This window comes from Centropristis striata, chromosome 8 (assembly GCF_030273125.1).
Source record: "Centropristis striata isolate RG_2023a ecotype Rhode Island chromosome 8, C.striata_1.0, whole genome shotgun sequence".
NCBI classification, from domain to species: domain Eukaryota; kingdom Metazoa; phylum Chordata; class Actinopteri; order Perciformes; family Serranidae; genus Centropristis; species Centropristis striata.
In genome coordinates this window covers 9,186,077-9,199,865 of record NC_081524.1, presented here as the reverse complement: position 1 = coordinate 9,199,865, position 13,789 = coordinate 9,186,077, and the positions used below count along the sequence as shown (strand labels likewise).

Genomic DNA, 13,789 nt, shown 5'->3' with positions numbered 1-13,789 from the left:
GAATGAGAAACACTGGCTTGCCCTACATATTTTGGTCTTTGCATAGTTACTTTGCATAGTTGCAAGTGAATCCTTTTCAGATGTTGAACTGAGTCTGAGAAGTGCAGTCAGAGAGAATTTGTCTCTTGCCCGGGGCAGCTGAAAACAAACCAAATTTGAGCATGCTGCTTTCTGCAGAGCAAATTAGTACAGACGAAAACACAAACCAGAAGCCCCACATGTAAACTTGAATCACAAGAGCACTTTCACAGCACTCAGTTGCCCCTTTTCATGTTTTTTTCTGGCTTTTCGTCTCTCCCCCCAGTCGCTCTCTATCAGCACTGATACGGTGATGGCTCGATCTCAGCTGACCAATTTTAGACGTAGTCGTGGGTGACAGAATTATACAACAATCTGAGTGGACACGCAACATGTCCTAGTCTTACAGAACACATGCCCGAGTCAGCGTGCACACTTGTTTCCAGTCACGTAGCACAAACACATTCCTTGTGGTTCTGCCTCAATCACACACACAGAAAAACACACACACTGCAGCAGCGACGAAAGCCCCGCCTCACATGACCAGTGAGCTCTGACTCCCCGATCTCTCATTTACCTGTTCCATCACCGGCTCCTCTCCTCTCTCTCAGTCTCACTCGCACTCCTCCCCACTCCCACTCCCTCCTCCTCTCATCCTCGACTCTGTTGCCACGGCAGCAAAACCTGACAATGAGAGAGAGAGAGCAGGAGAGAGAGAGACAGAGAGAGCAAATGCCATCTGAGTCATTTAATCCACAACCTGTGTATGTGTGTACGTGTGTGTGTGTGTGTGTGTGTGTGTGTGTGTGCATGAAGGCGAATATGTTGGATATGTTTGTGTACATCTCTACGTATCTGTTAGTGTGTGTGTGTGTGTGTGTGTGTGTGCGGCGCGTGGGTGTCTAAGTGGGAGAGCTGTGTGGAGTCGGTTCATCGGTTCATCACAGAGCTATGGCAGTGCGAAGGCAAACACTCTACCTTTGTCTGTCTCACTGCATATAGCACTGCTGTTTCCGTTTTCTATTTCATGTTCACTGTAAATATCAGTGGTTTTTAAAGCAATATGCCCTCTAAGTGATTCACAAACATCTCTGTGTTGTGAAACCTTTCTCCTCTGACTGATGGAACAAAGTCAACTTCTGGCTCTGAAGTGCTTTCATGATGTAACATACCTTCTCCCACTGTACAGTGACAGACGGAATTTAAATATCCTGTGTCAGTAGTAAGATGAACATATCTGTGTGATAGATCCTGATGCCATTGCACTAAATTAAGTCAAGTAGAATTAAGTTTGATGTATTTGTATCATAAAGTATAACCAAAAGTCTCAATGGACTTCACAGGCTCACACCATTGGTGTTAAGATCTCTAAGAAGACGAGGAAACTGCTATTCAGACACACACACAAAAACGCTTTAGCACATAAGTGAAAAAATGGAAAGAAGCCTCAGGAGAGGCAATTGAAAAGACATCCCTTCTCCTCAGATGGCCTGTACAATAAAAGCAGTAGTTCGGGGAAAAAGAGCAATCAAAGTATTAGTAAAAAATCAAATCACAGGGGGTTCATAGTTCAACAATGGGATTATAATAAGTGAAATACCAATATGACTGTATAAAATGCTATACCTAAACCCATACCGTGATAAAAGTCGAAACTTTCACTCTGACGTCCACCTGATAGCTAACACTGATTTAAATTGACAGCGCTCTTTTTTCATTCAGTCATTGTTCTCTTTGCAGCACTGTGTGAAATAATATCACTCTTATTTTTCCAAGGCTTTGTTCTGAATGCAAATTTTAGCTCTCCAAACAAGCCAGGGGGCGAGTGAGTTCAAGGAGAGCTTCCTAATTGTGATTAAACTGCTGTGCTTACATAAGCCACAGCTGCAACAAGTGGGACCTGCGTCGACAGCTAGTGACACTGAACAGCACATCTTTTTTAAACAGCTCCTGGGGAAAGCAGTGCACTGAGCTTCACCCCCCCCAACCAACCCCCAACTGCACTGATCCGAACAGCGGGTGGTAAATATGCATGCAGGAAGGCTGAAATGCAAACTTGCTGCTGGCTCGTACAATCACATAACACGCAGGCATGCATCGGGACGCAGACCTGGGGAAAACAAAAAAAAAACATGGGCGTACACATAAGCAAGCACACGCACGATGTTCTTTGGACCTTCCTCGAGAGTTGGTGTATGTGTGTGCAGCTAGTGGTTGCTTGTGTGTGTATGTTTGCGCGTGACATAGTCGGATGTGACAGTGTCACAGGAGCACGGTGGTTCCCCAAGCAGGCGGTGTCACTGACTGAGGGCCTCTTTGTCAAGGAGAACACTGGGAAGAATTTATCCATGTCCAATGAAGAGAGAGGGAGAGGGAGAGGGAGAGGGGGCGAGAGAGGGAGAGGGGGGACTGTAACAGAGAAAGTGCACTGTCGAGATTGAAGAGACCGGTGAGAGCTAAGATAGGGAGAGAGAAGAGAGAGAGAGGTCAGTAAAGAGACAGGGGTATAGAGTGTTCCTGAGACAAAATAGATAGAGGCTGTGTGAGAAGAGATACAGAGGTGGGGGAGGATGGAGAGTGAGACAGAGAGAAAGAGAGAGAGGAGAGGGCAGAGAGGCTGAAAATGAGAGATCAAAGTGTCTGCAGCCCTGCTGAGGGAGGACAAGGTGAAAACATATAGGAAGTGGGTGGGAGTACAGCGAGACAGAAAGCCAGAGACTGGAGTTACTTAGGTTGGACACAACACGAACAGCCGATGCAACCCACAATTTGATATTCATGAAAAAATGTTGTGAAGCTAATAAGTAGGGTTGAAACTAATGTTTATTCTACAAATAAGACGGTGCACAGTTCATCACATGTGGCTGCAAGGCTATTTCAAATCAGCATTGGTAAAACGTCTGCACACCTATTTATCTAAGTAGACAATGCTTCGATCCCAGTTGGAGCCTAATTCGACTTTTTTTGTTCTTGACCTGAAGAAGATCCGACTGGGATCGGAGCATTGTCTACTTAAATGAATTTGTGGTTTGGAGTCAATGCTCAAGCGTTAGTATTTTCATCATTATTCTTGCCTGGGTCCAGACCTTTGATCCTGCCCACTCCACAGAATTAAAAGATTCATCTGGAATCATGATGCTAAACAGCAGATTTATCTGATAAATAGACAATTGATCCAGGGGGACTAAGGATTTGCCAATCTACCACACTGACTGGACTAACACTGTTGTCAAGCTTCTGCATTTACAGACAACAAATCTTCTCAATGTCACCCAACATTCATTGTGGTTTGTTATAAGTTTGCTCCCCTCTTAAAACTGCAGCAAAGCCAGTATGTTGGCATGGCTATACATCAGTGTTGTTTAAAATGATGTGAGATTCAGGCGTCTAGTGATTGGTTAGAGTAACTTGAATCCCCCCAAAAAATCTTTATGAGCAGCCCAGTACTTCTGTTCATATTGTAGGATTTGGTGGTTCATGATTTAGGTCCATTGCTAGTGTTTCGATATGATAACACTCACCTTAACCATGCAGAAAGACATTTTTAAAAAATCTTGCGCTGGATGGTAAAAATTGGATGCAGTGTGGGGTTTTCTGTCTGGCAGTGGGGTTGATTCAACTCATTTTTGAGACTGCAGTTTGTGATGTTGTATTGGTTTTTTTTCACCTTACTAGAGTGAGAGGAACTCTTCTCGCAAACAAACATTCAACACTATAATCTTCACAAGGCTGTGTTTATTGCACTACTTGTATTGAATTGCACCATTTACTATACCTCTTCGTGTTATTGTTGTTTCTTATTCCATATGGCCGAGCTAATATTATACCTTGTACCCAACATTCTGCAGTCAAGTAAACATTTTCAAAAATCTCATTTAAGATATAGCTTCCTGGTAGGCAACATCATATGAATAAATCATATGTGCTGAAAATGTTTAACCTTAACTTAAAGGCATGCCTGAAGGCTATAAGAAGGAGAGGTGTAGGTAAAAAAGATCCTCCAAAAGAAATATAAATACTGAAACAAAAGGGAAGGGATAAGAGGAACAGGGAGACAGTAGTATAAAGAGTAGGACAAAGGTAAAATAGAAGAGAAAGGCATAGATGGTGAGATTAGGGAGGTACATGTAAGAGGAGAAGAGAGGGAGAAAGTGCGAATGGGTGCAAAGTGAAAGTGCTGAGTCAATGCGACCAAGAACATGTGCTGCTGCTTTGATATTAGATGCAGACACAAAGTACTAAACACTTAATCCTACAAAAAGCCAAAAGGGGTGAACGAAGGGTCCTTGGTATTTTTCCACCCCCACTGACACTGCTTACACACACTCACATTCACACTCACAAACACCGAACCGACCTCCCAGCTCATCCATATTGTCTGGGGGGTTAACAAATGCTCTGAAACGGCTTGACCGTGCTCATTCAGGGACAGCAGCCCAGCTGTCTGCAGCAGGCGCTCTCTCGTCAACAATGACTTTTAATTGTGGGAAGAATGAGCAAAATAACACTTCTGTCCCACAATGGCCGGCGGTACAGTCGTCTTAAATCCACAGCCACTGAAGCCGTTCCACTTGCAAATTCAATTATGGGAATGATTCATCCTTCCATTATGATAACTGTCAGATTTTCTTGTGTCATACAATAAGGCAGAAGGGGAAAAACAAATGATTCGCCAGCCCCCCCACCGACACCCTTCTCCTCTCCTTCTCCTCACCCACCCCCCTCCCCCTCAAGCTGCTTCTCTCCATCTGAGTTCTTTTTGTCTTTCTCCGCATCCCTCTCTTCTTCTTCCACTCCTCCCGTGCTATCGCTCATCCTGCTTCCTCTGCCTTAGTCTCCGTTCATCCTCTGCTCATCTGCCTGGGGGTGTGAGGCGAGAGATAGCGTTCCCTCGTTTTCCGATCCCCCCCCCCCCCCCACTCCGGCCCTCCCTTTTGCTTCCCTTCTCTCTTCTAACACCCCCCCCCCCATGCTCTCTCTAGATAATTAAGATCTCTGATTTTACGGTTTTCTCTTTCATAATAGGCACTGCAGACACTATAAGCAAGCCGCCAAGTCTCCTGCGCGCACACACACACACACACACACACACTATGTATATGCCTTCACACACACACACACGAAGACGAATGCATGCACCAAACTGCTAAATCTCCAACTGGGATGAATGTCCCCTATCTCACTCTCAATTCTCTCTCTCTTTTATACTCTCTCCTCTCACACACACACATACATACACATACTGGCACGCAGCAAGTCAGGATATTTATGTATTTTTGCTTTTGTGTATTTCTCAGTGGTGCCAGTGTGCCGGGTGACTTACAGCAGGGTGCAGAATGAAAGCGAGCGAGGGGGGCTAGAAGCAGTGTTTTCTGTACAGCTCAGACTAGTCTGGCTCTGCTTGGCCCTCTCGCTGTTCCAGCTCCCTGCAGACTGACACCCGACTGCTACAGGGACTCAGCCATGTACTACTACAGCAACAGAGCACGTACAGCAGCCAGACACAGAGTCCTCGCAGATTAAACACGGCAATAGTTTCTTACCGTTTGCTCTCTCTTTCTCTCTCTGACTGTATTTCCTCTGACTCCCTCCACCCTCCACTGCTACATTATACTTGCTTTCTTTCAATCTCCTGCAGTGCTGTAAGATGTTCTCTGATCCTTAAATCACTAATGTCACAATGTAAAAAAAAAAGTCCTGCATTCAGAATTTGACTGAAGTGCAGAAGTATTAGAGGTTCTTTATACTTACAGGAAAGTATCAAAGATACTTATAATGCAAAATATCCCGTTTCAGATAGTTATATGTTACTTTATTTTAAACTTTATTTTAGTCTTATTAAGATCAAGATCTGTCTTTCCAGAGCAACCTGAGAACATGAAACATTAATAGTGAGATAACCACTCAACTTGCGTACAACGCTTTTGATGTTAAACAAGCAATAATCTAAAATAGGCAAATAGAATCAATAAAAACAATCTCCATAAAAATCATAGTACAGTGAAATGTTAAAACAATGGTGGAGATCAGAGAATCTAGCTTGAGGGCAGTTTGCATTTCATTCAGTTCAAAGGATGCAAATAGATTAATACACACAGTACCTACGGGATATCAGAGGGCGCTTTTGTTTTGGTTTAAACAAGTTAGGGCCGTTTGCCTGGTTCATACGGTTCATTTGGGCTAGTGTGAAAGCTGTCAGTTGAACCCTGGTGCGGACCAATCAACCGAACCGAGACCGCCTGAAATGGTTGGTCATTCAAGCGAACTCTGGTGCGGTGTGTTTGTGGTGTGATAGCAAATGAACCAACCCCAGTATTTTATTCATTATTCATTCATTCTGCTTATCCGAACTCGGGTTGAAGGGGAGCTGGAGCCGATCCCAGCTGACACTGGGCGAGAGGTGGGGTACACCCTGGACAGATCGCCAGGATACTGCAGGGCAGACACATAGAGACAGACAATCACGCTCTCATTTACAGCAATTTAGAGTCACAAATTAAACCTAAGCTGCATGTGTTTGGACTTTGAGGGGAGAGAACTCATGCTGACACGGGGAGAACATGCAAAATCCACACAGAAGAGCTGCAAGCAGGATTCGAACCTGCGACCCTCTTGCTGTGAGGCAAACCACTAGACCACCGTGTAGTGCCCCAATATTTTAATATAGAAAATATTTTATTTAATCATGATTAAAAAAAAAAAAAAAAAAAAAAGCTAAGCTACTGTGTGATCCATCTAAAAATATTAGACCACCCTTGTTTTCTCTAATATCTTTTAATGCCCGGTACAACTAAAGGTACATTTGTTTGGACAAATATAATGATAACAAAAAAAACAGCTCATAAGAGTTTAATTTAAGAGCTGATATCTAGACATTTTCCATGGTTTTCTTGATAATAACCAAAATCATTATCAAGAAAAATATGGTAAATGTATAGATATCAGCTCTTTATATATTATATTTGTCCAAACAAATGTACCTGCAAGTGTACCAGGCATTCAAATGAACAAGAAATTGAAAAAAAACAATGTCTAATATTTGTTTTTCCATGACTGTAATTAAACTCCATAGGCCATGTATATTTATGGAAATTATTTGGTAGCCATGGTAACATGGATGCACGTCAGCACGGCTATTTTCTCTGATTAATAGGTCAACAGCTGTTAAAACTGCTGTGCTTTTTTCCGAATCTGTGTACTTTGTCAGTTCATTAAATCCGTTAAAGAGAGCGTCAGCAATCCCATAGTGTTAAGCCCCGAATCATTACTGTACAGGCACCTCTTTTTCGTGCTATCTTTACCTGTAAGTCATTATTCATTACATATGGTAGATTTGCAGGCTAATAATACTATGATTATTAGACTATCTCATAATCACTTATTTCTTCCCAAGCTTTTTTTATAACACCAAAGAACATAAATGTAGGATTAGATTTCCCAACGTGGTCCTGATGATGCAGACGATTACAAAAACTGTTTAATGGAGCTACCTGTCAGTCCATTAACTTAATTCAAATTTAATTTTATTCCTTTTGGTTTCATTTGTAAAAAGTCAGTGTGAACAGGAACCAGACGCAGAATCAGAATCAGAACTAAAATGCAACAATGCATATTTTTTGCCCTTGGTCTGGACTAAATAAATCAAGGTGTGAAGGCAAGTGAATTTGGAAAGTCACTGTCTAAAATATATATTCTGTTTTCTGCTTTTGTACCTTTGTTCTTGTTTTCAGCTGAATTTAACTGTATTGTGAGTGTCTCATCTCACTTTATTTAATATTTGACTTAATCTTCTCATTGCACGCTTTTTCTGAGGTTTGATTTTATGTTAACATTTTTGTTCTCTCTTTGCAAAGCTTAAACCACACAATAACATTATTATTTAAAACTTAAAATACACTAAAATAAAATGACCTTGTGCTCACTCAGCCTACCCACTAACCATTATATTCAGAATATACTGTAGTTACAAGACCTAAATTAGGTTGCAGAAAGAGAAGAGATGTGAGGTAATTTGGAAGCTTTTGCATTAGAGCTTTAGAAAAGAATATGAGATCATTATTTCTTCTTGTCTGTACGGAAGGCCAACTTAATAAGTGAGGCGGGGAGCAGTGATGAGTCAAAAGTTGTCATTAGTGATAAAGTAATAAACCAAGTAATGATTTGGCAATATGATACAGAATGTCCCAAATATACTATATTTTATTATATATATATATATATATATATATATATATATATATATATACACAATTTACTGAGATGAAGCTAATTTTAACTACTTAATGTACAGTTACTCTATAACAGTGCATCCTATTTTATAAGTCATATCATATTTTGCTCGCACAATCTTATTTTTGCAAAGTAATTTGGAGCTTTGTAAAAACTACATTTTTTTTTCTAAATTTAGTGAGTATACCTGAGTAAATGTACTTTACTCTCCAGCACTGCTCTTGTGTCTTTCTATCTCTATCCTGCTTGGCGTCTCTCTTTCTGCAGAAACACTTTCCAATCTCTTCTCTCTGTATTCAATTTTGTTCTTATATTTCCCCACCGTCCCCGGCCCCATTCCCTCTGCTTCTTTCTTTTTTCTCATTCTCCTTACTTCTATCACAGCTTTCCATCTCCTTCCTCCCTCCCCCCTCTTCTTCTTCTCCCTGGAGTATAGATGCTGTAATCTTCTCTATCTAATGCTGTCAATAGCTCTCAATAACAATGAAATAGCACCGGTTCCATCCCATCATTGATGAAGGCATATCCTCAGTTAGGATCTTATTCGTCATCATGGCAATCTGCTTCTTGGTAATAGCCAATCAGATGGCTCCAGTGAAATGCAGTGCTCCCATGATAGGTTCCCCGTTGTTTTGATCGACTGCACCTGAAGGCTCGCCAATTCAGCTGGGCTCGATCAATACGCCATCACACATACCCATACATGCCCTGGAATAAACACACGAGTCCGGACACCACACACATGCACACACACTTTGGTGAAGAGTAAATTGAGAAAGAGACCACTGGTGTGGGGAGTGAACAGAATACAGTAGCAACAGCCAGAACAATGGAGAACTGTGCAGCATATTACACAGCTGTGCGACAGCAGTGTGCCATTGTGATCTCACTGTGTGGTCAGAATAATCAGCTGTTGCATAACTCTGTCTGTGTTGTACATGTACACCATTATAAACATGCACACAATTACAACTTTAACTTTTTACTTTTTGATGCAGTTATTATTAACTGTCACCCCTAACGTAACAAACACAACAAGAATGTTTTGTTTTCAAAAGAATGGAAAAATAAAACAACTCCCACTGTGTGCCAGTTATTCTATGTTGTGTCACACATACAGATGGCCTCCCATAAGCACTGCCGTTGCTCACTTTGAGCAATGGTAACCATAATGAGAGCAACACAGCCATCTGCACAGTATGGTGCATGCTATTAGTATTACAAACATGTTCGTCTACACGCTTGACACAGCAAACCAGCGAGTGAGCGACAAGTGTGGTTAGACAGGAAGAACAGGGAGGTCAGTAATTGTATAGAGCAAGGAAAGAAAAAAAAGGAGAAGGGGAAGTATGGTTGGTTTATGCGACGTGATGTGGGATTCAAAGCGCAGGATTGCAGATTTCTGTTTGATGTGCTTTAAACATCAAAGCTAAACAAGTGTTGGAAAGGTGAACCGTGCAAAAAAAAAAGAAGATCTAAAAGTGAAAAGGCTGAAAAGAATGGCGATGTTCAACACAGTGACCGACAATCAGCATCATCTGCTGCTTTGATATACACACAAGCTTATGCACAAACATACAAGGCCAACACATTTCCATCCACACATCTACTTGTCAGGGTCAAAGGTCAGCCTTCTACCATCCCAGAACTCATGTGTTTACAGCTGCAAGGGTCAATTGAAGGTCATGAACTGACTCTCTCAGCTGTCTGTCAGACCTGTCTCCAGCTCAGACCGGTGAACTAGACGATTGCAGCATTCTCAGGTCAACCGCCCCCACCACAATCGCCAACGCAACCAACACCACCCCTCCCTCAACCGTCCTGTCTGTCTGTCACACAACACTCCTTCTCCGCTCCTCTGTCTTCATCCTTCCCTTCATCTCTCCATCCTTTCACACGGCCTTGTCAACTTGTCAGTCAGAGCAAGGCCTTGTCACTCCCGGAGAGGGCTGCTTAGCACCGCTGGAGCTCAGCTGAGCTCTCTTTGTGTGCTTTTGTCGTGTTTGTGTGTCTGTTTGGAGCTGGGGGTAGGGGCTAGGTTATGGAAAACATGCGAGCGGGTTGAGTCATACAGTATGTGTATTCAAAGCTGTCTTTGTACTGGTGATTTTCTTTGTGTGTGTTCTGCAAGTGTTCCTAGCATGTGACCATGTATCTGTTTGTATGCTTATATGTACGTATGTGTGTGCATGTGCACTACTGTGTAGATGTGTATGAGTGAATGTGCGTCAAAGTGTGTACCAGCTGTTCCGATGTCGTCTGTAAACCCCCTGGAGATCTCTTCAAGGCTGAGTCCTGTCAGTTCTATGCAGCAGACTTTCCATTGGAGACATGAATAGAGATGTGTGTACTGTATTTTATTATTAGACAGGCAGTGTGCATGGGACTGGGTTGCCTGTGTGATATGACAGTGAACATCTTCATAGCTCAATATGAAAGCCCATTGTATGTGCTGTCAAATCATAGGTGCTCCCACACTACATGGAAATGTGACAGAGCAAACTGGAGATAAGCTGCAGGATGACAATTTAAAGAAAGACGTTGTGTGCCAGAATGATTATGTGTCCAGTAACATGCAGTGTGTCCTCCGATCCTGCAGGTGGTGGTACAGGCAGCCAGCAGACCATTCTCCATGAGGAGCAGTAGAAGATGCCGGCTCTGCCAGCACTGCTGCTGTCAATACACTTCCTCTCCTTCCTGCTAGTCACCATGCCGCCACGCTCCCTCAGTCAGGGCCCTTTGCTCTCCTCCGTCAGAATGGGTGAGTGGCCAGCCGTCCCTCCATCTCCACTATACCTGGGTCAGAAAGTTTCTCAACATCCTTCTCAGGATTTGTTTTTAAAGCCTGCCTTGGTGCCTTAAAAATGGGTTTTGCCATTTCAGTCAGGACTAGGGGTGTAACAGTACACAGAAGTCACGGTTTGGTTCATACCCCGGTCTAGAAATCACAGTTCAGTGGGAGTTCAGTACAGCAGAAAAAAAGAAACCAAATCTTTCTGGATGTTTTTTCCCCATTTATTTTGAACAGACAGTAGAGCAAATGTCAAAAAACTGACTAGTTGACTTGAGGTTATATTTTGCCCACTGGCAACTCTAGTAAACTATTCTCATTATAAAATAAGGAAAATTTCAAACACTTAAGTATTACACTGAACAAACACTTCCTAAAAGGCAACAGGTCACAACAGGAGAAGCATCTCCTGTGCTATGAAATTCAGATTCAAAATAAAAAGAACAATAAAAAATAAAACTTGTGCATTAGTATGAGTATCTCAATTAGTTCCACCTTGGCGACATTTAAACATTCACACAATGTTTGAAGTGTTTCCATTGACATACAGTAAAACAGCGGTGCAACATAGCGGTGAAGCAATGAGTTTGTTATCGATGTGGTGAAAAAACATTGTTCCATGGTTCTGCAGTTAACTACAAATACATTTGCTGATGCCCAACATTACATTGATGACGGTGATGATGTTACACCCCTAGTCAGTACAGTAAGAGATAAAGTGAGAGCAAAGGACTTAATAGCCAAATGAGCATCAATAATATACCAATCGGTGTCCAAACTGTAATGTTGCAAAATATTTCTCCAAGCAAAGAGTGATTGACAGATACAGTCTTTTTCATTGTTTTAGTCTTTTTGATCTATGCAAGTGTAAGAATAAAAGTAGAGTTACTCCCAAAAAAGCCTCAATCAGAAGCAGGAACAGCTGTCTGACAGCTGCAACAATACTCTTAGATGATTTAAATATCAGCGGATCTCCTAGACTCAGCTGTTAGAACAGGATGCAAAGTTAGATAAATATTTTCTGTAAGCACTAAAGAGTTTTGTCTGACCAAATAAACATAGAAGCTAGACAGAACAGTCTAAACATATCATAGACTAAGGGATTTGAACGTTAAAGCAACTTAATCACAACTGCAAACATAAGAGCAATAGTTTGACATTTTGGAAAAAGCACTTATTCGCGACCTTCACTTTCTCTCCTTAACTCTCTAGCGGCAATCCTGGATGACCAGTCTGTGTGTGGGCGTGGGGAGCGTCTGGCGCTGGCCCTGGCTAGAGAGAACATCAACAGCGTGATGGAGGGTCCGGCTCGAGCCCGAGTGGAGGTGGACATATACGAGCTGCAAAAAGACTCCCAGTACGACACTACTGACACCAGTGAGTGGAGCCGATGAATGCCAAAGAAAACCAGTAGACCAGATTCAACTCAGAGTGATGAAGTCCTGTTTAATCCATTATAGTCCAGTAGCACATAGTTTCTAATTAGCACAGGCAGAAAGTGACCACTAAAAATACCACTAGATATTATTAGTACCGTGGAATATTAATATTAAAAGTGACCGGTGTAGAGTAGAAAAGAACAGTAGTCTACTGAATACTGCAGATTTTATTCCACTTATAAAGGGTACTGATATTTAAAAAATTATATTATTACATTTCCTAAAATGCTGCCTTTTTTAGAGCAAAAACCCCAAAGAATAACTAGAATGATAAAACACCACCACTTTCATGTGATTAGGAACCAGTAAGAGCCTGTGCTGATTAGTTTACACGCCATTGGAGACCAGTAATGGGCCAGTAAGCCTGTCTCATTAAAAACAGTGGACCAGTGCCCTCCAGTAACAGCTGGCACTGCCTACTGTGGAGGCCGCGACAAAAACAAATCATCAAATACTAATACACATCAGCAGTGCAGGCCAGCAGAAAGTAGTAGCACAGAGGCGGCATGCAATATGTATTGACACACAGAGTTAAAACAGAATGTATGGAGTCTGTAAAGACAGAAGAAATACTGTTGAAGTCAGTCACTGAGGAGACGAGACTCCCTGCTCCTATTCTAATAGGTCACTGACCCTGCCACAAGCTACTGGCAAAATGTCTATGTGTGCTTGAGAAGGGTTGTGTACATAAGAGCAAGCTTGAGTTGTGTGTGTCTGATGTGTGTGTGTGTGTGTGTGTGTGTGTGTGTGTGTGTGTGTGTGTGTGTGTGTGTGTGTGTGTGTGTGTGTCCTTGACCGATGGGCAGGAGACTCTGACAGGCTTGTTTGCTCACAGCGTTTTTTGGTCTCTGGATCAGAGAGCTCATCATCTTACAGCTACGGCTGTCTGAGGCACGCTTGCACGCACACACTGGTGCACACACTCAATCACACAGACACCCACACTCGCACACACACGCAGGCATTTACACATGCATGCACACACATCCCTTTCTGCAGACACACTGCACATTCACACATCGGCACAGTGCGGGCACGCACGCTCACAAATATACAGGCACACACACAGAGTCAGGGAGTGAGGAGGACTAATTGGGATGAATTAAAATACCAACCAAATATACCAGCAAGAAAAGAGCTTTATGACCATCAGAATAACAGTTAAGGCACCAGACTCATTTCTGTTGTATCTGTGAAAGCATTTTTCATGTGGGTAGACAGAAAACATCAATAATGATGAACTCACTGCACATCCAAAACACACTGTACAAAAACATATTTCTGTATGAAGCCCCTGATTGCATGTACCTGT

General features: G+C 42.3%; 1 protein-coding gene across 1 annotated transcript in view; it reads left to right on the top strand.

The window, feature by feature from the left end:
• Positions 1–13,789, top strand: part of grik5 (glutamate receptor, ionotropic, kainate 5) — an 88,978-nt gene that overhangs the window by 36,554 nt on the left and 38,635 nt on the right. Inside the window, exons 2-3 of the mRNA XM_059338704.1 lie at positions 10,847–11,008; positions 12,251–12,415. Of these exons, the coding sequence (XP_059194687.1) occupies positions 10,897–11,008; positions 12,251–12,415 (277 nt within the window). The 5' untranslated portion in view covers positions 10,847–10,896. The remainder of the gene's footprint in view (positions 1–10,846; positions 11,009–12,250; positions 12,416–13,789) is intronic.